General features: G+C 47.3%; 1 protein-coding gene across 1 annotated transcript; it reads right to left on the bottom strand.

Moving 5' to 3' along the window:
* Positions 1-721: 721 nt before the first annotated feature.
* T265_05456 (hypothetical protein) lies at positions 722-25669 on the bottom strand (the record flags this gene model as incomplete). Its single annotated transcript, XM_009170467.1, has 8 exons — positions 722-2819; positions 6928-7042; positions 8669-9488; positions 10496-10733; positions 11599-11818; positions 15152-15243; positions 24905-25394; positions 25537-25669. The coding sequence occupies 8 exons, from the start codon at positions 25667-25669 to the stop codon at positions 2279-2281; spliced, it is 2649 nt and encodes an 882-aa protein (XP_009168731.1).

Raw genomic sequence — 25669 nt, 5'->3', positions numbered from 1 at the left:
CATCATAATCACCTGTCGAAATTCGGTCAGGTAGCCAACCGACATCTCAAATCCTATTCGTGAGTCTATCGCGTATCAGGACGTCAAGTATTCCTTTTAATATATACAAGCAGACTATCTCGGTGATTTCACCACATATATATCCCGGATTTTTCCCTTACATTCATTTTTCATTCGTTTAGCTGTAGAACCCTTTCGGTGCCTAACCGCCAGAAGGAAGCACGGGAGCTGGGTTATTGCCAGGTTGCCCAAGCCTAGACAGGGGAAGTCGAGAAGCAGAGGTCGGGTTCGAACTACGGACCTGCCGGTCAGTAAATTCGCGCTGAGCCAACTCGCCCCTTACACCAGACTGTGGAACACCGCCTGTGTGCTTTCACGGTCGTTCCGGCAAATGCTCTTTACAAATATGGAAAAGTTGTGCACCGATGACAATGGTATTGAGTTCGGGCCAAGCGTGTAGAACAATCAGTGGTGGGGCAAAGGGTCCTTTGCTTAGAAATCCAATAGAAACAGATCGCGTCTCACATACATAGAGCAAGTAATAATACTAAGAATAGTAGCCTAGCTATAACATCTTCGGTGCCTGGCTGCCACGCCAACCGAAGGAAGCACCGGACTGAGACACCTCCAGTTTGCCCAAGGAACCTCAGACAGAAACTATGGCTAGCTAGGAACCTGCCGAAAATTGCACCACCGCCCAACAGAAGCAAAAAGTGAACTATCCCAGAATAGGTCTAATGGTAGCGCTCAACCACAAATGTGGCACAGACTGTTGATTAAACTTTGACCTGACTTGGTCATCATGCGTGTTAGGACTGTGAGTAGAGACAGACAGACAGAGAGAGAGAGAGAGACAAGTGAGTAGTCGGAAAAGGCAAGCATAAGCACAAAATACATGATTCTGAGATTGTGGTCAGCGATGAGGAAAGAAAGAAAAATGGTTGGTGGATGTCCTGAAAGGTGAAGGTCAAAGTGGAAGGAGAACATCATCCAATAAGAGTTGGCTCAAAATAGCGTCGGGGAGCGAGGACCACCGTCGACCGTTTTAGTGAGATATGATCGACAAGTCAGATAGAGTGAGGATATGGTATGGAGAACAGAGACAAAATCATGGTAGACAACTGGACATCGTTCTGACCGCGGTCGACGACAACAACAACAACGAAGATCTAGAGTAAATCACTTGCAGCAGCGGAATGAATCTTATAGGCAACAAAAGAAAGACATTGATGCGCTGGTTGTGTAGAACCGTATTACTGACGGAGAGGGTTTTTTTTTGTTACTGGGTCAATGCGTGCTTGTGTACATGGTTGTATGACGCGACCAGCATGGCGTTTTTATTTTTCCTTGTGCAAACAAGAGTTTGAAAAGGATGGATAATGGACGGACCCCGGAGATCAGCCCGGAAAGACAACCACAGTGGTAGAGATTACAAAGGGTTCGACGAGCCCCATCGCAGACTGGTGGGGAGCTTGAAATAATACGGTTTGACAAGGGTTTGTATTAGAGACAGAGAGAGAAAACACGTCTGTTGTTTACCCAACAAAACAGACGACCCTGGATTGTAAGGTGAGTGTGCAAAAGGGATTGTTGGATCGGATTCGAGAAACAAAAAAATATATATATAAATCACGTACGAACATTGCCACCATTAGCATCACCGGATGGGCTAGGAATGAAGACAGAATTGCAAAACGGAGTTCATCACGCCACCACGTTGGAGATACAACAGTCCCCGTGTCCTGTACACAAGTTTTCTTTCGAATGAGAACAGCAACCAAATAACTAAATAAGTAATTGGATAAATAAATAAATTGTTAACGAGGTTCGATGTAGCCACCAGTGAACAGGTGGCTGAGTAGGACACGATGAGAGAAGTGGAACACAGTATACATGCAAAGCACAGGAGTGGAGTGTGATCGAAAGCCCTACGGAATACACACGTTGTACGTATGCTGGTTTAATATTCATAATACAAAAGAGAAAACCGTTGAATTTCTGAGGTGGAAGAAGAATCGAGTGAGTCTCCTTAGGAATGACACAGAACAGAACGTGATTGGTGACGGGGGTGGGGGGGGGTAGGTTGGAAGTGATGAGGCCTCATTCTCTGCACGCTTGGAAATCGAACAACCAACGTGACATCACAAAAACCACAGACCACCACAAAAGTAACCGAGTTCATGCTGAATTCTCTGTTCGTTGGCGCCGTGGAAACAAGGTTTGAATAAGAGCAACAGTCGAAAACCAAGTGCCTCAAGAAAATGAGAGAACATGACACTCAGTAGACTGGAACTCCGTCTCCTGCTCCGCCCAAATGCTCAGATCCCATCTTGGAACTGTGAGGATTAGAAGGTCGCTTCCGTGCAACCCTCGCCTTGTTGAGCGTCATCGAGTTTAGGTGATTAACCCCGGTATCCTCTTTGCCTGTCCGATGAGACTGCACTTTGGACGATTCCACATGTTCAATGTCAGTTGTCGTGGTTTCTTGGGGCAGTACCTGACTCATCCTTGCCTCTGCCAGCCGACGTTTCAGTAACCGCAACTTGTAGGAGATGAGGGTAAGTTGGGCTAGATCATCTTGGTATTTCGCGGTGCGTGTACGACCCAGTAAACTGTCCAACTCTTCCGCCAACCGCGCCACAGTTGGACTATCCCAACCATCGGTCCCAGCCGCATCCAAAACACGGTTGTGCAAGTTGCTTATTCCACGCCAAATGTCCGGAAATGAGTTGTACATGCGTAAATAGGTGGGGTAGGTTGACTGGAACTCCGCGCGATACAGCTCAACTTGTTCAGTCTTGGAAATTGTCGGGTATAACCTGTGGTACGGGAAGGATGAGTAAACAGTAGGTTGGGGATTGAATATTTAAGTAAATCTGAACCCACGAAAAAATCAGATCAAAAGGATGTGTGTCCAAAACCAGCAAAGTAAAACCAGTCGGTCCTGTTATCATAACATCAACGGTACTGAGAGAATAAGTCCAGATAGAAAAAAAGGAGTTCGCCAGGTAAAACCTACACGTAAAGCTACACGTTCTGAAAGGGTAAAACTGATCTCTTCTGTCTAGCTTAGTCTAGACAATTTGCATCGCTTGATACCCATTCTTTTGGGACGTCTGTATTATCTTCAGAGTTGTCACGGGGTCTGGAAGACCGGAACGTCGATTAGACGCCGGTGTAGTGGACCGGTTATGGGTTAGAAAAAGAGGGTCTCCTGCAAACACGTTTCAATTGTCTCCTCGCCAATGTCTCAAAGTGACATGAGCTTTGATACACGTTAGTGAACGGAACAGCAGCGGACGGATACATCAGGGATGCCGAGATCATATCATGGAGTTCAAATACCCATACAGCTGAGAATACGCAACACTCATGAGCTCCGCCAGGTGCGAAACTTGAAGGTTATGTCTTTACAGGAGATGAACCGCACCAGTGCAGCAAAAAGTTTATTCAAACAAGTTGTATGAAGAGTTTATTTTGCCTTCGTTCAGGGGCCTCAAAGTTCCCGCGAATTTCGAATTAATTCCAGTCTCATTTAAGAAAATCGCTACAAAACCTTTTTATTGTGACCACCAAAAAAATCAGACGGCAGGATAGCAACCTCTCAGTAACGGACGCTCACACTAGCAGCAGTCAGTATATTCAACGAACGGGATGTGTTTGAACACGTGAAATTCCTTGGGTCTCCAGTCCTCCCTCATTGGGGAACCGAACGTGCCACGATACTGTTGCAATGTTGTAACACTCCAGTGGATACTAGTACCTCCATCTTGGCACTGACACTATTGTAGTTCAAAGTTATAAATAAATAAATGAGTCTTCATAAAGGAAACTACTCACACACAAGCTGAAAACTCTTTGATGAAAACTCTTTATGAAAATATACTGCGATATCTTGAATATCGTGCCAACTGAAACACGAGGTGGCTTGTGTGCAGCACATTCAGTTGTAGAACATCATAAACGAGAGATTCAATTGAGCCTCCCGTGAAAACTAAATTGATTTGCAGATGAGTGTATTTCTCGAAAATAAATGAGTCGTTCTGCCTCATGGTTCGGCAGGGGATTCACACTTGCGAACTGCTCTTGCAGGACTGGATGGGCCCAAACCATAATCTTATGTTTGCGGACGAGGTAGGGGGCAAACTGGTTGGTCTAGCCAAAGATGACATTTCCATTCGGATTGGCTTTTGTGAACCTGCATCACCTGTGGTATGCAAGTGATACCAGCTTATCCATCAAGGGTCAAGTTTAGAGTGCTGCGGTGCGCTCCATATTATTGTACGGGTAAAAAAAACCTGGCCCGCTGGCTGAGAACGTCAGAAAACTTTCGGTGTTTGACCACTGATGCCTTCGGAGCATTGCCCGAGCCTGGTGGGAACCGCGGGAAAATAATGCTCAAGCAAGTCGAATGCAAGGAATAATTCGCCCACAAAAGATGAACTGCTCACACTTCAGTCTGCAACGGCTTGGTCATGGGCTTCGTTTACCAGTTGACCGACCTCCTCCAAGAGCTCTTTTCGCACAGCCACGAGTCAGGGGAGGTCCGACAATGACTTGGTAGGGACATATGGAAGCTATTGGCAGAGAACTCAGCTTCCTCGATGGGGACCCCGATGAGACATGGGACACATCAATGGTTAGATACATTGTCAGACATGATCCTTAATGGGGCTCGTGCATCTAAGCACGCATAGCTCTCCTCTCGATCTCCCCAAATGAAACGTCCATTGACACCCTTGTATTTACGCATCATTTATATCAGCGAACACTTCTAACGGGTAGTTATCTACCCCCTCCCCCCAAATCATCGATGAACGAAGCTGTGGCAGCTGTACACGCGGTTTTTACAGCTGATGATGATGACTACCTCGTAAGCCGATACGTTCGGGTACAGATTATAGATGGCGGGGAGTGAGAGGATTCGGATACAGAGCATTAAGTAAGGTGCGAAATTGTACCATTACACTGATCTGAAAAACAGGTATAGCTGCCTCCCGCTCCACTTGGATAGGTCATCTCGAGCGATGAATTTAGAGCGGGGCACAACGTGCATGAAGAGCGTTGTGGTGAAAGACGAGAAGGATTGTGAAATGGTCCACACGGAATCATAGAAAAGGCGCGTGATTGTTAAATGATTACACAGTGCGAAGATAAAGGTGGTTCATGTAGGGTGTAGACCGATGATCAGACCAGATTCCGGAATCAGAACACCAGCACACACACACACTTTATTGATCTTCAAGTGCATCCAGTGGCGACCATAACCCAGAAGCAGGTTGAGAGGCTAATCAGCACACTGCATCTGACAAATTTGCTCATCATGATAAGATCCAGCACCGCACAGGGAAACGTGAAGTACGCATTCATTGTATTTTTGCATCAAGGTTTTCTTTTTCAACTTGCTCCAGCAAAGCCTCCCGTTTACGAATAACTGAGCTTTCCGAATAATGAACCCCAAATGGGTGCTAAAAGTGACCCACTGTCACCCCGTGATATCGACACACACCGAATTCCAGACTATGTAAGTTGGTCACACAGGTTTGCCCTTGGTGTCACTTACAAGCCATAAGGATCATCAGTCCATTCTCAGTGTCAGAACCCGAGGAAAACATTGGAACTACAAGTAGATAGATTTAAGACCCATCTGGAAAGCTGTGCGCTCCAATCACTTAACTGTGGACTATGATTGAGGTGAGCAATACGCCCAGATTAACCTTATTTTACCGAGCCCCATGCAACTTGATAAGCGCTTGTGCGCATTAGCAGACACACGCACACACAAGTTACTCGTCACACCCTCAGGTTACCGCTGTTTCCACACACTAGTGGATCAGAGTTTCTAATTACTTGCTCCGGACAAAGCTTCCAGAAAGCCCCGACGACTACGCCTTGTGAATCAGGTGGTGTGGAAAGCCCATTCGGAAAGTGGCACTCAACCTTGGAGCTACTTGTCCAGAAATTCCCACCACTTTGCAATTAGCCGTCAGCAGTCCCAGGTCTGCTCGGCATGGTGAAAAGACACTCCCCGTATTGCGGATCCGATCCCCGTAAGTTTTGCTGGAAGAATCCACGGCTTGAACTGCCTCATGTCTCCAAAACACCCATTTCAAAACACTCAGGACAGGCTCAGTTGACTCAAAATTTGACATTTAAATGAATGAGGAGATCGGCTATAGCAGGCAGAAGTCAACACGAATGGGAAAAGGCACTGTAGCCAACTTAGTCAGCTATTAATAAACCGGCGCCTTAGAGACAAAGGCATATAGATGAGTCAAAGAAGGACACACTGCTGAATAGGTGAGTGTGTTCTGCATTGGGGACACTAGATCGCATAAACAATAGGACCGGCATCCAAATAGCAATCATGGGTGACGTACGAAGAAGCCTACATAGCGCATCGCCTGATTTCGAGGCTCATCAGTGTGCTCTTCGGTAGGGTCCAGCTCACTCCAGCCAATATAAACCATGCATCGAGATGAACCATCATACAGGGGAAGGGAGTGACTGAAATTCGAACCTTTTAGAATCGGTCGGATAGCAACATGTGACAGTATTCGCGCTGCACATTTGCTCCGAGAAAACCACACGAATGAGTCGTTTATTCGAGTCGACAAATGAAGTACCGGGCCTAATCAGTGCAAATGGCTAAATATAAGCAAAGCACATGAAATTTCTGAGTACCACCGATACAATGCTTCAGTTGAAATCGGACCCCGTGGTTGAACAAGGAAGCTTATCGTTTTTGAACTGCACACGAAGGGGTGCAACTGGAAAACGTGCATGAGGCCGCCGTTTTCAAAGAGTTTACACAACGAAAAAAAACATAATAACAATTGTAGACACAAAAGACGAAATCCTTAAATCACCGCGAAGAATATTCAGGTAAATGGAACAGGGGACAAAACACTAGGAAGCCACACGCACCGTTCAATCTCCGACATCTGAGGTGAGAGTTCGACAGACCAGGAATGCTCGAACCCGACGGCAGGTGCATTGGTCGAGTCCATCCGAGGTTTGGTTGTTGGAGGCTCACTAAGATCTTGAAGAACGAGGTGCCAAAGAGGGGCAGTGGTAAGGTGTGATAGTAACACCCCAACATTGATAAGGACAGAAATTAGCGAAAAACTGAGCGTTGGTCTATCAGGCAACGAATAACCGTAAAGTACACCTAGTGCACAAAGTACACCCGGCCGTGGGATAGGTGTACAAAGAGACGGTTAGGTCATGCTCAACTAGACTCGGGCCAGAGTCTGAATAGTTCAACACATCAAACACAGCCATGGTAACCGGTCAACACATCCATGACTGAGTACAGAAAGAGCGTCCAAATAGGAAAACTGAGTGAAGAATGGCAACGCATAGAAAGTAAAATGAAGTAGTAGCCCTTTAACTAAGAGAGAGTAAAAGACAATCGAAGCTACAGTGGATCATAACACCTGTTCACAATGACGCCAGCGGATGACAACATGAATAGGCTGACATGGTGCATTCATTTTGCACGGAAATGCGAAACAAGTGGAGTCCAACCCAAGGCGAAACACATGCAGTTGGATTTGGAGATGACACATCACTGAATGCCAGCGAAAGAGGCATAGCACCCAAGGACTGAGCTGTTGCCGGTTGTCTTCGGGGCCGCACAGTGCACCGAACTCACGTGCCAACACTATGATATGTTGGTCGCTACTAAGGTAAAGTGCCAAGGTAAGCATTCGTGGATGAAAGTGTCTACGCGAATCGACAAAATTTTGAGATGAAGGCAACTATTGGTAGCCGTCAGATACCGGATCAGTCCACTCGAGCCTCTTAGACAGAAGCTATATTTGGAATTTGGCATGACCAGTCTTATTAATAATTTAGTCGGCACAAGTTGTAAAGAGGGATCCTGCTTGATTACAACGCCTTTAAGATTACCCTCTCTCACCAGTCACCAAGGACTATTCTTCTCGCGGAGCGGACAAGTTTAGTTGCCCAACCACAGACAGGATCAAGCGAAAAGTAAATGGTGGATTTGAGCAACAGATCTCCACCGAGGATCCAGTACCTAAACCCTTGGGCTCATTTGTTGTACACTATTGTTACAATATCCAACGCTTCACACAAACTAGACCACAATGGGGAACGGGGTATGCGGCCTCTTCCTTCGAAGGTGCTTCTTTGGGCTGATTACTATACACAATTACCTATACCAATTACTTTGGCAGAGACCAGATCACGAACTAAGGTTAGCTGACGAAAATCGATCTNGTGCAATCAAAAACCTCAGAAAAACTGTGAGACATAAAGGGATGGTGAACGCTAGCCATGTGCATACTACAACCTATGACACTCAGCAGCAGCACAGCCTAGGCTGAGGTTCAAAAATGATCGAATTCTGTTTGACAGTTGACGCGAATAGTGAACAATTCGATTACGAACAAGCAACACGGCCGTTGTCAACTTGTTATGGGTGGGCGGGGACGCCACCGACAGTCGAACACAATGCTTGAAACACAGCGCCGAGTCGTGTCGCCGAATAATAAAGGAAGCCTTAAAAAAATCAGTCAGTATCATTGACCACAACACTACCTACCGCCCCCACAAACTATGTAATATTTCAACGAAGGCTGCGCACCCCGCACAAAATGTGAAATGCACATTAACCGATGACGACAATTTTAAGGCTTACCGGACAGTGGGTAAGTCTCGTGAAGCGGTTCGACAGGATGATCGGTAACCATATCCAAATCGCACGTTACAGACAGAGGTAGTATGGGTCGTGTGCGACCGGTACGATCGATGAAACAGCCATTAGTATCCAGTCTTCCCGGTCCCGACGAGAATGGATTCGCAGCGGCTGTGGTGCCATCGGTTGAGCCACCGGAGCTGACGTTGGAGCAAGGCGTGTGGGAGGCGCTTTCGCCCTCACTCCCAATGCCACCACCGCCACCGCCGCCTGTACCACCACCCACACTGAGGGGACAGAACTGGGACGGGCGCGAATGCAAGTACAGGCTAGGATGGAGGGAATCGTGATGTAGACTAGAAGACGGAGAAAGAGAACGTGACTGATCACCGGTTGGATTAAATCGCGTGCTGATGTCCGAATGACTCTGGCGAACCGAAGTCGGGAGAGTGGCATCTACACTAGTTGCCTGTGACGGCGTGTTGGCATTAGCCGCAGCGCGCACTTTAGATGCGGCAGCATGAATGTTTTGGGATTTGGATGCCTTTACAATGGTGTTGAATTCCGGGTCGTTGGAGTGAGGCAGCGGGTTGGACAGGTTATCGGCACGGGCTCGTTTGGGAGGAGAAATGCGAATATCGGTTACTGGGGAGATCGTGGACGGGACGGCAGTCCTGGTTGAAGCGATGGGATTGCTTTGTTGGGATTCTGTAAGTGGCAGAGTGACAGGCCGCGCAGGTTTGTCGGATGACGTACACACACCGGCGACTGGACTAGTGTGAGATTCTGAAGGTGTCCGGTGGGAGTTTAAACGTCTGTGGCGCTGGAAAGGAAGGAAATAATGGTAGGTAACAAAACTGAAAATTAAATAAAACCAGTGATTGCACTAACAAACGATAAAATGAGCTGCAATAGTGTGGGCTGAAAGAAAAGACAGACAGGAACTGGACGTCGTTGAGCTGTCAGGAGGCTGTATGGTCACCCGGCCAAACGCCCAAAGATGTAATTCCAAATCTCCCAACAAACTATGGGTCTAAGATCCACACGACGGAATGTTGTGTCTTTCGGTTCTGTTGCTCGACGTATATTGCATCCAATGTCGTGTGGTTTTCGGTAAAAATCACGCAAAGGTTGCAAAGGAAGATGTGCTTTTATTAAAATCCAAAATGGAACTACAGTGGCTGTACATGGGGGTTCTTAAGTGGGCAAGATACTCAAGTGGTTAGATCGTGAATTTACTGACCGGAAGGCCCGTGGTTCGAAACCTACCTCTGCCTCTCGACTTCCCCTGTCAAGGCTTGGGCAACCTGGCGGTACCCCAGGCCTCGTGCAACCTTCGAGTGGCTGGGCAGCTAGGCACCGGAAGGTGTAGGAAAAGTGGAGATGCCAGGGTTGGGTTGGGCTTCAATGCCTATTTGGTACGATTATTAGGTAGTGGCTGTTGGTGTAAGTCCGAACATATGCTACGAGATCGGGAACACTGCATTAGACTTGCGCCAACGATGACATTCAATGACACATTCTAGGTTCATGTTAATTGAACGTTATTAAATGTCCAGCGCACACAATGAAGACGATCGATAAAAATTAACAGACAAACAGAACTGGAACTGATACGTTTTGACCGTTTAGTCAGCTTCACCAAAGTTGTTTTCTTGGTGAAAACAGTCTATAGTCGCCTGAAGCAACGATATACGAACTACTACTTTCGCCCAGTAGGATCATGTGAGTTCCGTTGAAACCGTCCGCTGTCAACGGGGTCAAAAATTTTGCAATAGGAATGTGGAATGTTTGATATACGATAGCTAGTTAAATAGTATAGGTGCTAACCTCTCGAAGCTCCTGCTCACTAGCACGCCATTGGTGAAGCAACTCAGGGCTGACGCCAATGCGCGATGCGACCTCCCTCTCTTCAACTCCACTGGAAAGTAGGTTGAGAGCTGCAATCTTTCGGCTTAACGGATGAGGGGCTAGGGGCGCACTGGCTCGTGTTGGGCGTCGGGCAAATTGATCCTCCGGCTCGCCCGAACAAGAAGAAGGGGGATTAACCGGGGATGGGGTGTGAGACCTGTTAGCCGGAGGAGAATCGGTGTAGGAAGGGGAGGGAACCCGCTTGGACTCCTGTGGAAAGTTTGAATGAAACATTGCTCTTAAAAACAAACAGATCACAAATAGGTAGAGGGCAAGTTTTTCTCATGGGAAGTAAGCAGCATGAAGTGTGTGAACTAGGATTTTAACAAAGTCCTAAGCACGCTCCAGTGGAATGTTCTTAACGCCAGAACGGCAATATCAGGGCGTGCACATGTTGCAATATTCAAGTCGAGTATAGGACAATCACATTTGTATCAAATGACATGTGACAGAGCGGATTAACTGCTTAGATAAGGTATAGAAAACGAGTTCAAAATCCAAACAGTATCAGTCGTTTCAGACGATCACCATAATCTCCAGGTCACGTGATTACAAGACATGAGTAATAATGGCAAATTCGGAAGTAGGTAATGCGATATTCACTAACTGAATATGTCGTTCAGTCAGATTATCCTAGTCTACACGGGATAAATCAAGTACACCGGGCGTTGATGCCAGCTGAATATTGATAATGTTGTTTATTTATTCTGTAATACGCACTCAGAAGTGGTAATCAAGAATGTATGGGCTTCAGAAGTAACCAGATGTTGGTAGAACAGATCATATCCATTCCGAAAAAAGGCGTCACGCGAGATCTTTTAGGTTTCCTGTAGGTCACCTGCCGCCCGTTACCACTGATCTGATAATAGGAAAGCGAGCATTCAAGACAATCAACTACCATGCCACTCCGGCGAGAAAGGTTAAGCGTTTCTTAAATCCCGGCCTATCCAGCTATTGACCAAGATATGACTGTTGGCCTCGCTACCATCCACGCAGTAAAACCATAGGGTTATACAGCAAACCTTGTGCCTTTTGTGAATACAATGTACAGACGGAACTCAGCATGGTAAACCAGAATCGGCGGAGAATATTGCGGTACCTTGAGTGACAATATTCGGCTCCTCTCCGTAGCAGTGTACCCAGGCCATTGTGGATCGAGTTCACCAACGACAGAAGGTGAAAGGGCATAGGCTGAACNCCGACCAACTTGGGGAGCAGACCATCTAGCTGATCCTTCTGCACCTGAGATAAGCCGTCACGTTGCAAACGAAGCAACAGCTCTGCCCTTCCGTAGGGACGTAAAGCCAGAATATGGATAACACGCTCCCTGGTGGGAATAAAGAAAAAGCGGAAAATAAATAGTGCAGTAGTCACCCCGGTTTCTCTCCTGTGACAATAGGTAATTTGGTAGACTAGTACGGAAAATAAAAAAATGCTGTTTACACCACACGCGTTAGCTATCAGGTGTAGGCTCAAAAACCTCTACAATCACAGCTTCGAACAGACCCCTCTAGACAGAGTGTTTCTCAGAAGCGGACGAATATTACCAATCACGGCCCCTGGAAGTAAACAAGTTATCATGAGCGCTTTGTTCCTATTTGGCTGCTTTAGTGTGTCTGGACTGTGATAAAGAGGTCTCTGGGAATGAGTCCATCCCAAAAAAAGTGCATAACTCCCATACACAAGATGCACAGAAACGAGCTATGATGTGATATTTCATTGTGAAATACCCGACTTAAAGCGACCCCCTTGACGTTGTAATCAATCTTCTCCGCTGCCGTGATCCTGCGGACCCCACTAGCTGGTCGCCACTGTTTAAGCTTGCCAAGAACCTCAACCGGGAACAATCCGACGAACTGTCTTCGAACTGCGGAAAACCATATTACGAGGTAGTTACGAGCTGAGGACGTATAGTGCGCTTAGACAGGGATGTAAGAACATAAACGTGTTCCCCCCGGCATGCCATCCCCTGAGTAAGGATGGGGAGCTCAGACTGAGGAAGATAGCTTCTGTCGGGATCAGTCACGACTGTTTCGGTCAGTGGAAGGATATGGATCGGAAGGTCTGTGGTTCGAACCCGACCTCCACATCTCGACTTCCTCTGTTTGGCTTGGACAACGTGGCAGTATCGTAGCCCTCGTGCTTCCCCTGGGTGGCATGGCAGGTAGGCACCGAAAGGGTTCTTTTTTTGGTCAGTGAGAAATGCAGGTATCGTGATTTTGTCATCATCATCATCATCAACGACAGCATGACATCAGTGCTCAACACCAATGCTTCACTGCCGTACAGCCATGACTTATTTGAAAGCCTTATTGTAAAGAAAAGAATAAAGGTGGACGGGGAAGGGACTTAGTGCTAGCTTAACACAATCATTACGAGGTGCCTACACCACCAGACATTCATTCATTGGTGACCAATTGGGACCTGACGCCCACGACAGGTACAACGGAAATCTCTTCAGTCATGTGAACATCAACTGTTTATGGTTCGTATTAAACATAAGCACTCACACCATGACATCTGGAGGCCATCTAATGCGAACCACTCGTGGGTTATCTCGGGTTATCTGGAAATCAGCTACCAGCACAGGGATTCGATAAAAGATTTTCAATCAGTTTGGGATACACCACTTGAATTTGACAACTCTATTGTACGAGTATGCATAAAGCGTTCAGCTGTAGCACCCTTCCGGTGCCTAGCTGCCATGCAACCCGAAGGAAGCACGAGGGCTGGGATACTGCCAGGTTGCCCAAGCCTAGACAGGGGAAGTCGAGTGGCGGAGGTCGGATTCGAACCGCGGACCTTCAGGTTAGTAACCCGCGCTCTAACCACTTCGGCCATCTCGCCCTTACGAGTATGCATAACAATTCGCTGTCCATCGGGAATACACCGGCTGATGCATTGAGTTCGCCACCTGTAGGGTGTCTCTTGCATGACAACATCGAGTGGAGTCGGCTGAATAACTTCCATAAGAATAGCGCACGACAGCGATATTTGGATGACGATCGGAAGGGGAAAGAAGCGATGAGCATGGACAGCAGGCCGTTGTTGGCCCTTATAAGCCCCAATGAACAATAGATTTCGCCACGAACAGCAGTTGTCATTAATGCCAGCAACGATTATGATGTTGGGCGTAGGTTCAAGAAATGGGAAAAGTTTTTGCACGGGAAAAGAGTGACACTCTATTCTAGCTAGCACATGGTAGTGAGGAGAACTCCAAAATCGATGGGACATCAGTTTCTTCACAGAAACGTCGCCTCGAATGATGGACTGAACACTTTGAAGGACAGTTGGGGCAACCCACAAAAACTCAACCGCTGGAAGGGCCATATGAATCTGAATGAAATGTGGACAACAGAAGTTCACTGTGAAAGTTCATGGCTTCAGCGCATTTGGTTGAAGTGACTTGCACTTTGTGCTCTCCAAGAAAGATGGCGAATCCTTTGTTTATAGGTTGACGAATTTCTTCCAAATTATCTAGGATGAAGAGAAAATGCCGAGAAAAGTGGGCGCTTCGCCGGAAGCATCAATTTGGCTGTCAACCGCTGCCGCGGTTAAATTTGTCGTACTTAATAGGTCAGAAACATGGCGCTGCGCACAGTCTCAGCATGCTTGACAATCGGAATGATCTGATGGGACATTAGACGAATGTTGATGCAGACCAGACCGCGTTCAGAAAAGGTAACTCGCCCTCGATAGATCATCTGGTCATATCTCCCCGGATGGGTAATCCGGGGAGAGAAAAGAATGGTTAGGGACCCTAGCATCGCAGGAGGGCTACTTCCTTTCAGTGGACTATCAAAATTCACGCGCCATTCAACAGTATGCGTGGTCCCAACGAGTCGCACTACAGGAGTCCAGCAAAACTCCTCTTCCAGATGGTCGGCCCACCTTTCCGGGTGGTGAGCAAATTGTTGGTGCTTTTTTTCCTGACAGTTGCCACCCTGAAATAACTTTTTCACCGCATGGGTGCCACGTCACCCAGATGGAACTCAAGGTGAGATGTGGGGGGCGAGATGGCTCAGTGGTAAGACCGGAAGGTCAATGGTTCGAACCCGAGCTCTGCATCTCGTCATCTCATGTCTAGGCTTGGGCAACCTGGCAATATCCCAGCACTCGTGCTTCCTTCGGGTGGCATGGTAGCTAGGCACCGAAAGGGTGTTACAACTGAACGATTACTAAAGGGAGATACCGCCAGTATCCTCGCACCTAAACAAGAGCAATTAGCCATGATTAAGTGCAAACCACGGATCCTCCGTTCAGTAGCTTGGCGCCATAACCACTGAGTTACCGCGAACTCCATTGTCCATGGGCCTACTACATTATGGCGTTGGTTGCAATGGCAATTCTTCAAAGTCGACGACTGGTCTGTTCCAACAATATATCATGGTTGGATTCGAATTGCGTAACCCGCAAGGCACGGAAGGTTTGAACTGTATATCGGCAGATGACAGCCAAACGGTTCAAGCGGACATAGTTCGCTTTTGAACTACGAAACGTGTATATGAGTTAGGCGGTTCTGGCGGCCATTGTCTGAGGTCCCTGCACATATAAATTCTACAGTGGCCAACTCACCTGCGGCTTTCTTTAACTCCAGTAGCGATGGAATCTTGACGCCTGTCTGAACAAGCAGTCTTGAAGCCAGCGCAACCGGTGAGGTTGTATCACTAGACGACTTGTCACGCAGAATACTTTAGCGTCTGGAGTATGGTGCTCCAATCATGCATGTGCGGATAGTCGAAGGCAATCTGCTACATTCGGCACAAAGTGGCAATGTTTCACATCTACACAACAGTACGAATTGCAATGTGACACCGCAGTGGACCCACCAACAGGCTAATAGCATGACTCCCGTTGTGACACGACACCTGGTGTCCCTGATTCTTCACCTCGAGACCTCGACCAGTGAGCACCAAATGAGATTTCGACTGTGTGAGAGCTGCATTGACCATATCTTGTTTGCTCAGTAGATGCCATGAGATCGACCTAATCCGACCCTAATATTCACATACTTTGGAGGGTGTGGTGATACGGTTTCCTTAGAGCCACTAACACGGAATGGTGTCCAGCAATTAGGTGCACTCTCTCCATTCTGGTTCGATTTCATCACCGAGGAATTTAATGAGCCGGACGCTGGGCTTTAAAATCCCGGTGTACAAATTGTCGCTAGTGGTTTGGATTGAGATGTTGTCCTGATATTTGAGGACGAACACAACGTACAGGCGGAGTATTGAATAAACTGATCGCCACCATACCAATTCTAGCATGCGTTTCGCACCTACAAAGTGCGCAGGAATGCCCCAGAATATGCAGTCACTGGATATGCCGCATGCACTTCAAGCATACGCGCCGGTGATTTTCGGGAAAGTGTGACATATCTTCGTAGCTGCTTGAAAAGTCAGTGCCCGAATCACATTCGCCAATGTGTCAATTGTGGCATTTCAAATATTGAGTATATGAGGCTACAGCCGTGCTGATGTAGGGTTGCAATACGGAGTCTCTGAAAGTAGATGATTTGTGGGGTTCCCAGGTTTTTTACCACCGATTTCTCAGAAGCGCTGGCCTCGGATGACGTCGACTAATTCGTAACAAAGTAGGGGGAAGGCGGGTAGTTGAATATGTAGCAGGTAATCCAGTTGCGGAAAACATCCAGCACCAACCGCGCTGGCTCGATTACGTGCAACGTATTGGAACGACGGCTACCAAAACTATTATTGATCGTGGAAACAAGTAGCCAAAGTGCTACTAAAAGCCAGGATTTCTGCCCGCAGTCCGATCCACTCAACCTCATCCAAACATTAGTTTTGCTAGAAGTCCGGCGACAGATTGCTCCTGAACGCGCCCATAACCCAACTCGAATGAGTAGTCATGTAGATACTGGTATATGAGAAATTCCGGGAACGTTCGCGGGTTTTTCCATTTGATTCATTTGGCTGATCATCGGAAGCCTCTTGTCAGCAAAATCGTGCTCTAACACCATCTCATCCCACTTGTTATTCCTCTGCAGACGCCAGTTGTAAACGCACCATTCAGGCACCCAAAATGTGACTGACCGGCCTTACGTGTCCAGGGGACTGAATAAGTAGGCACTAAATAACTTTAGGCACACCGAAAACTTGCTCCAGCTTAGGCCACTCGAAAATCTTTCACAAATGAAGCACCACTGACAATAATCAGCAACGGTTCCGGCGGTCATCAACTGTTATTCACTCGGACATCCTATCTATAATGGAGCTCTGGAAGGTAAGCAGAGTCTCCAGCGTCTTCGGAGACACCCTCAGGTTGACCATGAAGAACTGTTATTCTAGTGGCTAGATAATTCACAGAACTGCGTAATTTGATTAGACGTTGCACCCATCACTACGCTCCACTTATCGCCCTAAAAACGCCCGAACGATGTCATCTCGACTGGTGAACAATGTCATCTGCATTTGCAGATCGCCAGGGTTTTCGCTTGGAGAGACCAAAACACCGGGAGTTCGGAGACATGGCGAAATTCGCCTCAGTACTTCATAAATGACGAACTTAAACGTTACGGACATCCTCGTGGGACACAACGCTTGTAAGAGGGCTTTTGAAGAACTTCCCATAGATTCTCACACGTCCACAATTGCGCGCATACAAACAGCACATGATATTAATGAAATTGTGGGGCATCTCCTGCTGTGCAAACGTGTCATTGTCACCATCGTTAACATCATCAGAACAGCCACACGAGTGTTGATACTGATGCTTCACCGCCGTACAACGCAGCACCGACCCGATCGAAATCCCACTTGATAGTCATGGGTCAAGGAATCATGTGCCGTTGTAATATGTACGGCAGTGAAGCATCAGTGACCCCAGAAGCCTTGTTACAACGGGAGTAAAACCGATCCTCCTTTTTGAAGACGATCACTATCGTGAGAGATAGTCTTTTTATCCTAGATAGAGGCAAATAGGCTAGACATACATTGTTTGAAGTCACCGGCGTCCTTAAACTGAGCGAGTGAAAGTTAGTCCCAGGAGCACGATGACGCTTGAGTAGAGATATACACTGGGATACATCTGAAGCTGAAGAGTGCCCTACGTTCACAACCCATCTTTCTGTTCACGACCGGCATTCAGGGATTTGAGATGGCAAGTGGTCGACTGAATTGTCATTCGAAGTACTGTGTCCAACGGTCCAAACACTCTTTTACTGCATATCAGAGAATTCTTTTTGTTCCAAAGTTTCGCTGACAGGAGACTATCCAGGGCCACGCGTGAGATCCGGGGCTTAAATGTAGTTGGTTACGCCATTCCACAATCAAAGTCCCGGACACCTCGCAGAGTTGCGGATAGTAGTTTCCAGTAAGTCAGTATCGAAAGACGCACTGTCCGAAAGGGGCAAGATGGCTGTGGTTAGAGCTTGAATTTACTGACCCGAAGGTCCGTGGTTCGAACCCGACCTCTACCTTTCGACTTCCCCTGTTTATGCTCAGGAAACCTGGCATTATCCCAGCCCTCATGCTTCCTTCGGGTGGCATGGCAACAAGACACCAAAAGTATGTTACAGCTGAACCATTTGGACTTTTTTTCCAAAAAAACCTTCAGTGGGTGGTTTTCATGGGCTTGCTTCTCGATGGCCTGGTGAGGTGTGTGCATCTGGAGCACCCCGAAAAATGCAACTAGAGGCAACAAGTGCCTGATCCGAACCCATGTGGGTTTTTCGGAACGGCCTACAACTGGTAACACTCGCACCATGTATAGCTGGCGACGGTGTGCTGTTTGTTGAAGGTTGGCTCGCCTACAGGGGACACATGACCAAGCGGCTTTGGTCGTTTCTGAAGTTAGTGGTGCGAAGGTCTATGGTAAGCTCCGATCTTTCACCGTTTATGTACGTTTCGATTCCAGCACAAGGCGACCACACAAGAGTCTCAGAAGCCCTTAACCTGCCATAATAAGGCGCCGTAAAACTGTCATTGACGGTAATGGAGCTAGTCTCCTAGGACGTAAACAGATTTACTGAACAGGCGATGATTGTCAGCGTGTTCACGGAATACTCTCACAGACGATGCTGAATGAAACACACAGAGGAGAGTATCATCTTGTCCCTGGCATACTCTTTGTAATCACAAAGTGCAAGGCCATACCTCTGGACATGTAGTCACTGAACACGCCATTTACAATCCATGGAGAGATACTCGAAGTTGTGGAGCGTTTAAGGCATCTTAAGTTGCTTTAGTTCCAATCGTAGTTGGCCGGATGAGGTGAACGCACGGATCTCCCAGGCTCGGGTGGCGTCTGTTAATTTGAAACACCTATGACTCTAAAGCGGTATATCCATGAATTTCAAGGTACATGTGTACGGGCTGTTTTGTTGTATGGCGGTTAAATGTGGGCTCTTCGGGCAGCAGAACTGAGACGCCTTAAACTCTTCGACCACTGTTGTCACATAGCCATAGCTCGTGTAGGCCTGTCAGCGAATTCGAAACGAGAATCAAGAGGCGACGACTTCCATCGGGGAATGTGTTCATCACTAGAATTTGCGTTGGCCAAGCCATGTATTGCACATGCCGAACTATCGACCGCCGTTTGCTGGTGCAAGAGAGAAATGGTCAACTTTTGACCCGGCAGAGAGTCAAGGTGAAAGCGATTACGAGAAGTCTGGTTGCGACCGGTGCGACCCGCCATCTAAGATGAGGACCGCGTGATCCACCACATGCCGGGTTGGAGAAGCCGCAAGATATGATGTCAGCGGCGTTCTTGTATCCTGTCTCTGTCCAGACCGCCTGACTCAGTGCCTTGAGGTGTAGACAACTGGGAATGATTGTGGTGAGCTAGCACTAAATTTCTTCCACTTTTATGGTTTTCTTCACAATAAGACTTTCGCACAAGTTATAGTTGCACGGCAGTGAGGTATCAGTGTTGAACACTGATGTTACGCTGTCTATGAAGATAAGAAGATAACCATTCATAACAGATAACTTTTCGAGCAGACACTTAAGCTCGGTGACTTAGAACAATACCAAGCCCAGTAGAGCCAGCTGCATCGTACCTATGGATCATCAGGGGCACGAAACCGGAAGCGAGCGGAAATGGGGGGGGGGGTTAACAAGCGCACTTGGGTCATGAATTCTCGTTTCAAAGAGATGGCACACATCAATACAAAGCAAATCCACAGTAGATGCAAAAGCAGCTTGTTAACTACCTTGTTCCAGTGTAAAAGGCAGTCAGCTGAACTGATAGTCGAGTTAAAAGTAGACGTTGCGCTTCCTGTCAGTGGAAGGCGAACGGATCTGTAAGTCCTTAAGAATGGACCTAGGGGGACATCGCTGACAGTCACATAAGGAGGAAAGGAAGAATATTTGGGAGTAAAAGGAAGGCGTCAACAGTAACCTGTTTCAGTCCACCACTCATTTGTATGCAGCAAGTAAGGCTACCCAGCTGATGAGACGAGATTATCACCATCATTGACAGCAATACACCAGTACTGCAAACTGGCGCTTGACTGTCATGCTTACATGAAGCCTTAGGAAAGAAAGCAAGGAAAACTGAACATCATTCACAGTCGTGTGACTCATAGTTTTAGGTGGACTGGGATAGTACCCAGAGCGCCCATACAGGACGCTTAAGGTACTCGACCAAAGCGTTTGGCTTGAAAACCTGACCGAGAGACAATGGTGGTTGGTGTACAGATATTTTTAAAGATTAAGTCGCCAGATATGATCCAAGCACTAGTATGGGGAACCAAGATAATGTGTTCGTCAGACTGGCATGAGTTCCAAAGGTACAATTCCCAGTAAAGCTCAGTGGGTCATGGAGGTACACAGAGTCTCACCACGCGATAAGGTCCAGTCTCCTGATGACGGCGCCTTCAAGCATCTGATCTCCGACGTCTAAAAAACAATGCTGGTGTGGGTTGACGTCACTGAAGTTGCGGTAAGATTAGCAGAACGTTCGAATGCTTACTTCATTGCATCTAGGATCAAAAACTGCAGCGGTTTAGTCATGCGCGGAATTCCGTACCGGATTCCGGGTGCAACAGGCCGACGTGTGCGATCTATGGTTCAATCGAGGGAAGTGTTAGGAAAAACTTGAGTGACGCGAGTTCGACCTGCCTTCCATGATGCCAAAGAAGCGATGCCAGTACCAATTGCGCCATCCGTCCAGATTGTCTGAGGATAGCTGTAGGTATCCCGTATGACTAACACTAAACCGTCTCACTCTCTTATCCTCATGCATCACAGAATTTTCCAACAAGTACATTTAGTTGGAAGGTAATGAAGCTCAAGTGGTCCAGCACCGTGTAGCTTCAGTGAAAATGGCTGCCTTTTTCCCAAGGGCGGATACCGCAGATAGAATGGATACCAAAAAACTCGACCGTATAGCAGAGAATATAGCTGGGACACTTTCGGAGCGTGGCTGTCATACAACCCGAAGCCCCGCAGTATCCCCTCGTTCTGCCTTCGGGTTGTCAATGACAGCATGTACAACCATTCTGTCATTGACAACCCGAAGGCAGAACGAGGGGATACTGCGGGGCTGCGCAAGCCCAAACAAGGGCACCAAGAGACCAAGGTTGACTTGGAACAACGGATATTCCAAACAGCTTCATGACCTAGCCAGTAAGCTTACTCGGTCATTGGTTGACTGTACTAGTGTTTTCGGTTGACTTCCACGGCAGTAACGCCCACCTTGACGGGTGCTTGTGCTTAAGGATGTCCTCACCAATTAATTGTGGGCCTTACGAAAGGCATGCCGCAGAGATTTTGCTGGATGTGGATATGTCAAATAGCTATTTAGAGACTACCTCAACAGAAACCGATTCCCGAATCAGCCTCGGGTAACAATGGTTGGAATTTTTCAAACTAGCTAGTAAACAATCAGCAGTCGTTCAGTGTTGTTGTCGCACCGCAAAACCCGAATACGGCTAACCACTCATTATACCCACTCACTCAAGCAAATGCAACCACAGCCCAGAGGCAAAAATCTAACATGTACCGGAGGCTGTGGGAGCAAATATCACAGGAACCATCTTTTGAGGTGCGAGCAGATGCAGTCAGAGAGGTAACATACGAGAAGGCACAGTGTACCATCTCGTTTGTATCAGTGTGAAAGTGAAAACCACTGCCGAGGTGCCCAAAGTTACATACAGCGATTGACATGTCGACCACAGTTGAGGTTGGAATAAGATGAACAGACTGGCGGCCCAACAGGTTGGTTAACCAAGAAGGCGCTACTAACTGGGTAGTATATGGGTATATGGAAAAAGTCGGGCAGGGATGAAATGTAGAGAGCCCATCGTTTAGCTGTAACACCCCTCCGGTGCCTAGCTGCCATGCCACCCGAAGGAAGCACGAGGGCTGGGATACTGCCAAGTTGTCCAAGCTTAGACAGTAGAAAAGAGAGGCAGAGGTCGGGTTCGAACCACGGACCTTCCGGTCAGTAAATTCGCGCTCTAACTACTTGGGCCATCTCGTCCCCGTTCAAGATAAAAGCGCGAATTCAGTCAAACGCCAATCTCTGCCCTCTACGATGAAGGTTAACGTTCAATATTGTGAAACTACGTCTCAGATTTTCAAACGGACATGGAGAGGAGGCGAAACGTGACAGTACTATATCGTCAACTTTATCCAGTTGGCATGACAGCAACATGCGGGTCGAAGTTCCAAAGTATAGGTGGTAAGACTATCCAGTATCGTCTTGATTGTGACCCATTAAATACGGAACACCTAACCAGAGGAATGTTGCATGGGTAAGAAGTACGCATGTTATTTATGCTGACGACTGGGTCTAACTGGCACATTCCGAAGCGGAATTGCAGCGAAAAACGACAGTGTCTGAGTCTGCAACAAAAAGTATCCCTATGTAATAATAATAATTGTCCAGCTGCGACCGTTTCAGTGTCTAACTGCCATAACAACCGAAGGAAGCAAGAGGGATGAGAATCTGCCAGGGTGCCCAAGCCTAGACAGGAATATTTCAAAAAACACTTCGCATTTTTCGGAGTGTTACTGGTGAGCATCGAAATTTATCACACGGAATTTAACCGTGGTGGGAAAGCGTGTCGTTCCCAATTCTGCTATCAAGACAGCACTATAACTAGCGACCGAAAGGTCGATAGAAAGCTGAACTCGTGAATATCTGTGGCTATGTTCAGATCCAGAAAACTTCAGAAACGTGTCTGTAACAATCAGTATTTGGTAGCAGGCAAAATTTGCGGCGTACCGAATAACATAGTCCCTACTTCCAAGCAATCGTGAGACATGGACAATAACCGCTGTGGCGAGGTGGCTCAGTGGTTCAAGCGCGAATTTACTGGCCGGGAAGTGTGGTTCGAAACCGACTTCTGCATATCGACTTTCCCCGTCTAGGGTTGGGCAACATGGCAATATCCTACTCGCTGTCGTGTCTGAATCGTTCGTAGGATGTCCGTGAAGGACTGTGAGCATAATCGGTTAAAACGGATCCGAAAATTGCTTTCCAGAAAGCGGAAATATGCTGGTTCGAGAGCATAACCAGCTGCGCTTGTTAGGCCATGTGGGGCGCGTGGGAATGGATTGTATTACTCATTGACTGTTGTAATGGCAACTGAAACTGAGGTCGAGATAAACGAAACGTGTGCAAATAGACTTCAGGAAAATTAGCTCTGACTTTGGATCACACGAAAATCCAGAGCCGGATAGAAGCACTTGGCGAAAAGCCAAGTGTATTTGTATTCTCCGACTTCCGGACGCGTGAGAGTAGACAAAAAGTTCTCCAAATACTTCCGTACACAGAGTGGTGTCCGTCAGGGATGCCCACTTTCTCCATTCTTGTTTAATTTCGTGGTCGATGAAACAATCGCACGAGTGCTGAAAGATCTTCAGAACCCCAGTATTCACATATCCTCTGACGAAAACCTTGTCGATCAGGAATATGCAAACGGCAGCGTTCTCGTCTTCTAAGAGAAGGCGGTGGATGATGTGACCAAAGTCGTCCCACCCTTTGGTATGCACTTTGCACCCACAAAGTGTAAGGTTATGCTCTCGGAAATGCAGTCACTGGACAAGTCACTTACAATCCAGGGAGAGGTACTGGAAATCGTGGAGCGTTTTACATACCTTGGGGGTTGTATTAGTTCTGATTTTAGTGTGACAGATGAGGTCAACGCACGAATCTGCAAGGCTCGGTTCAAATTTGGTCATTTGAGACACCTATGGCATCAAAAGCGGCATTTCCTGAATCTCAAGGGGTGTGTGTATCAGGCTACCGTATGCGCTGTTTTGCTGTATGGCTGAGAATTAGCCTGTTCGAGCAGCGGAACTGAGACGTCTTCAGGTGTTCGACAATTTTTATCTTAGGACCATAGCTCGTGTGGGCTGATGTCGGAGAATCCGCAACCAAATAATTGGAAATCGAATTTTCGGATGTGCAAGCAGGAAATTCGATTGACGAATGTGTCCATTACCAGAATCTGCGTTGGTTAGGCCATGTGTTGCGCATGCCGAGCCCTCATTTGCCGTAGAGTGCTGTTTTTCGTGCCCAACTCAGAGTGGTAGAAGCAGAGAGGTAGCCGACCCTTGACCAGGTAGAGGGGTATGGAGAAGATTACGAAACGTTCGGGTTATCGGCTCTACTCGCCTACCAGTATAGGGACCGGGTGATCCCCACTGCACCTGGAAGGAAACATTGCAAGATATGGCTGCCAATCGATGTCAGTGGCGTCCTTGTTATAAGTTGCTATCCAGATCGCCTGCATGAGTAGGCACCTCGGTATAATTGTAGTAAGGCCATTCCCCATCCACCTTTATCCTTTTTTTCGCAATAAGACATTCAAATGAATCATGGTTATACGGCAGCGAAGCATCCGTTTTGAACTCTGACGTCATGCTGTCCATGATGATGATGACCACGCTGAGACCAGTCGCTGTACAGAAAAACGCATTGGGTGTAGCCGCCCACTTGGCTCATTCGAGTTTACATAGGCCACAATAGGATATTCGGGTACGCGCGAAAAGCTTTTCGTTGATTATGCGCAGGCGTTGACAGATGTACTCGTAACTGGGGCAAGCCAACCATATGCAGCAATTTCTGCATAGTAAGCCCCAAGACGTTAGAAATTTTTCAAACTCCGCCGTACCCTTGCAGAACGCAAATATCTGCGCAAGTGCAAAGAACTTGAGGATATCACCAACCACGGCGGAAATGCTGCTGAGCTCAAGCTAAAGGAGGCCTAGGACATGCAACAAGACAGGACGGGATGAAACAACCTGAAAGATCCAGAATCACAAGAATGCGATAGCATTTTATACCGGTGGCCCTAACTCCCTATCTGTCAGCAGATTACGAGTTGCTGAATACCAACGTTCCAGGTAAGCGTACCTTAGGGAACGGCTGAAGACCGCTTGATTGGGAATAGGGGGGCTGGGCCCACAGCCCACAGGTCCACCGGGGCTAGTGGTTTGTATCTGGCCGTTGGATGAGGAAAGTGGAGAATCCACTGCATTGGTGCTCGAAGGTAACCGGGGTTTGATATGCTCAGCCCGGTTCCCTTTGGACTTTTCGGAATCAAGCTTATGCTGAAGCCTATTTTTTGCTTTGGAGGACTGGCGCTTGCACATATTCAGTTCTTTAGTTTGCTGCTTCTTGGTTCCATCCTCCAGCTGTACCATCCTTTCTTTCGCCATTGAGAAACTATCCTCCTTGGCGTTCACCGTGATTCTGGTGCTCGCCGTCCCGAGAGAAAATATTTTTCCACTAAAAATTATTGTTACGGAAAAACGAAGTACTTGTTGATTCGTAAACACTCCGTAGATCCATCGGTTGCACCAGTGAGGTTGCTCAAAGTAAACGTAAATGTATTTGAGCGGCCCTGCAGCGGCAATATGAAGCACTACATGGATAAATCAGGCCACTTTAACTTATCAGGATACCTTCTGTTTATCAGTGACAGATAGTTTGAATGATTGCGCCCCCTAAAATGGGAACGAGTTGCGTGGACGACACAACCAAACCTACGAGTGTTGCAGCCAGTCGCTCGAATCCACGCAGAGCGGAATCCGTCAGACGAAATTGGATGAGTTCGCAATCTTCGTATGCAGGGTCCTCGAAAATAGGAGCACCGTTTTTAAGGTAAGCAAGGGACAT

This window comes from Opisthorchis viverrini (genome assembly GCF_000715545.1).
Source record: "Opisthorchis viverrini unplaced genomic scaffold opera_v5_105, whole genome shotgun sequence".
Taxonomy (NCBI): domain Eukaryota; kingdom Metazoa; phylum Platyhelminthes; class Trematoda; order Opisthorchiida; family Opisthorchiidae; genus Opisthorchis; species Opisthorchis viverrini.
This window is presented reverse-complemented; position numbering and strand designations above follow the sequence as displayed.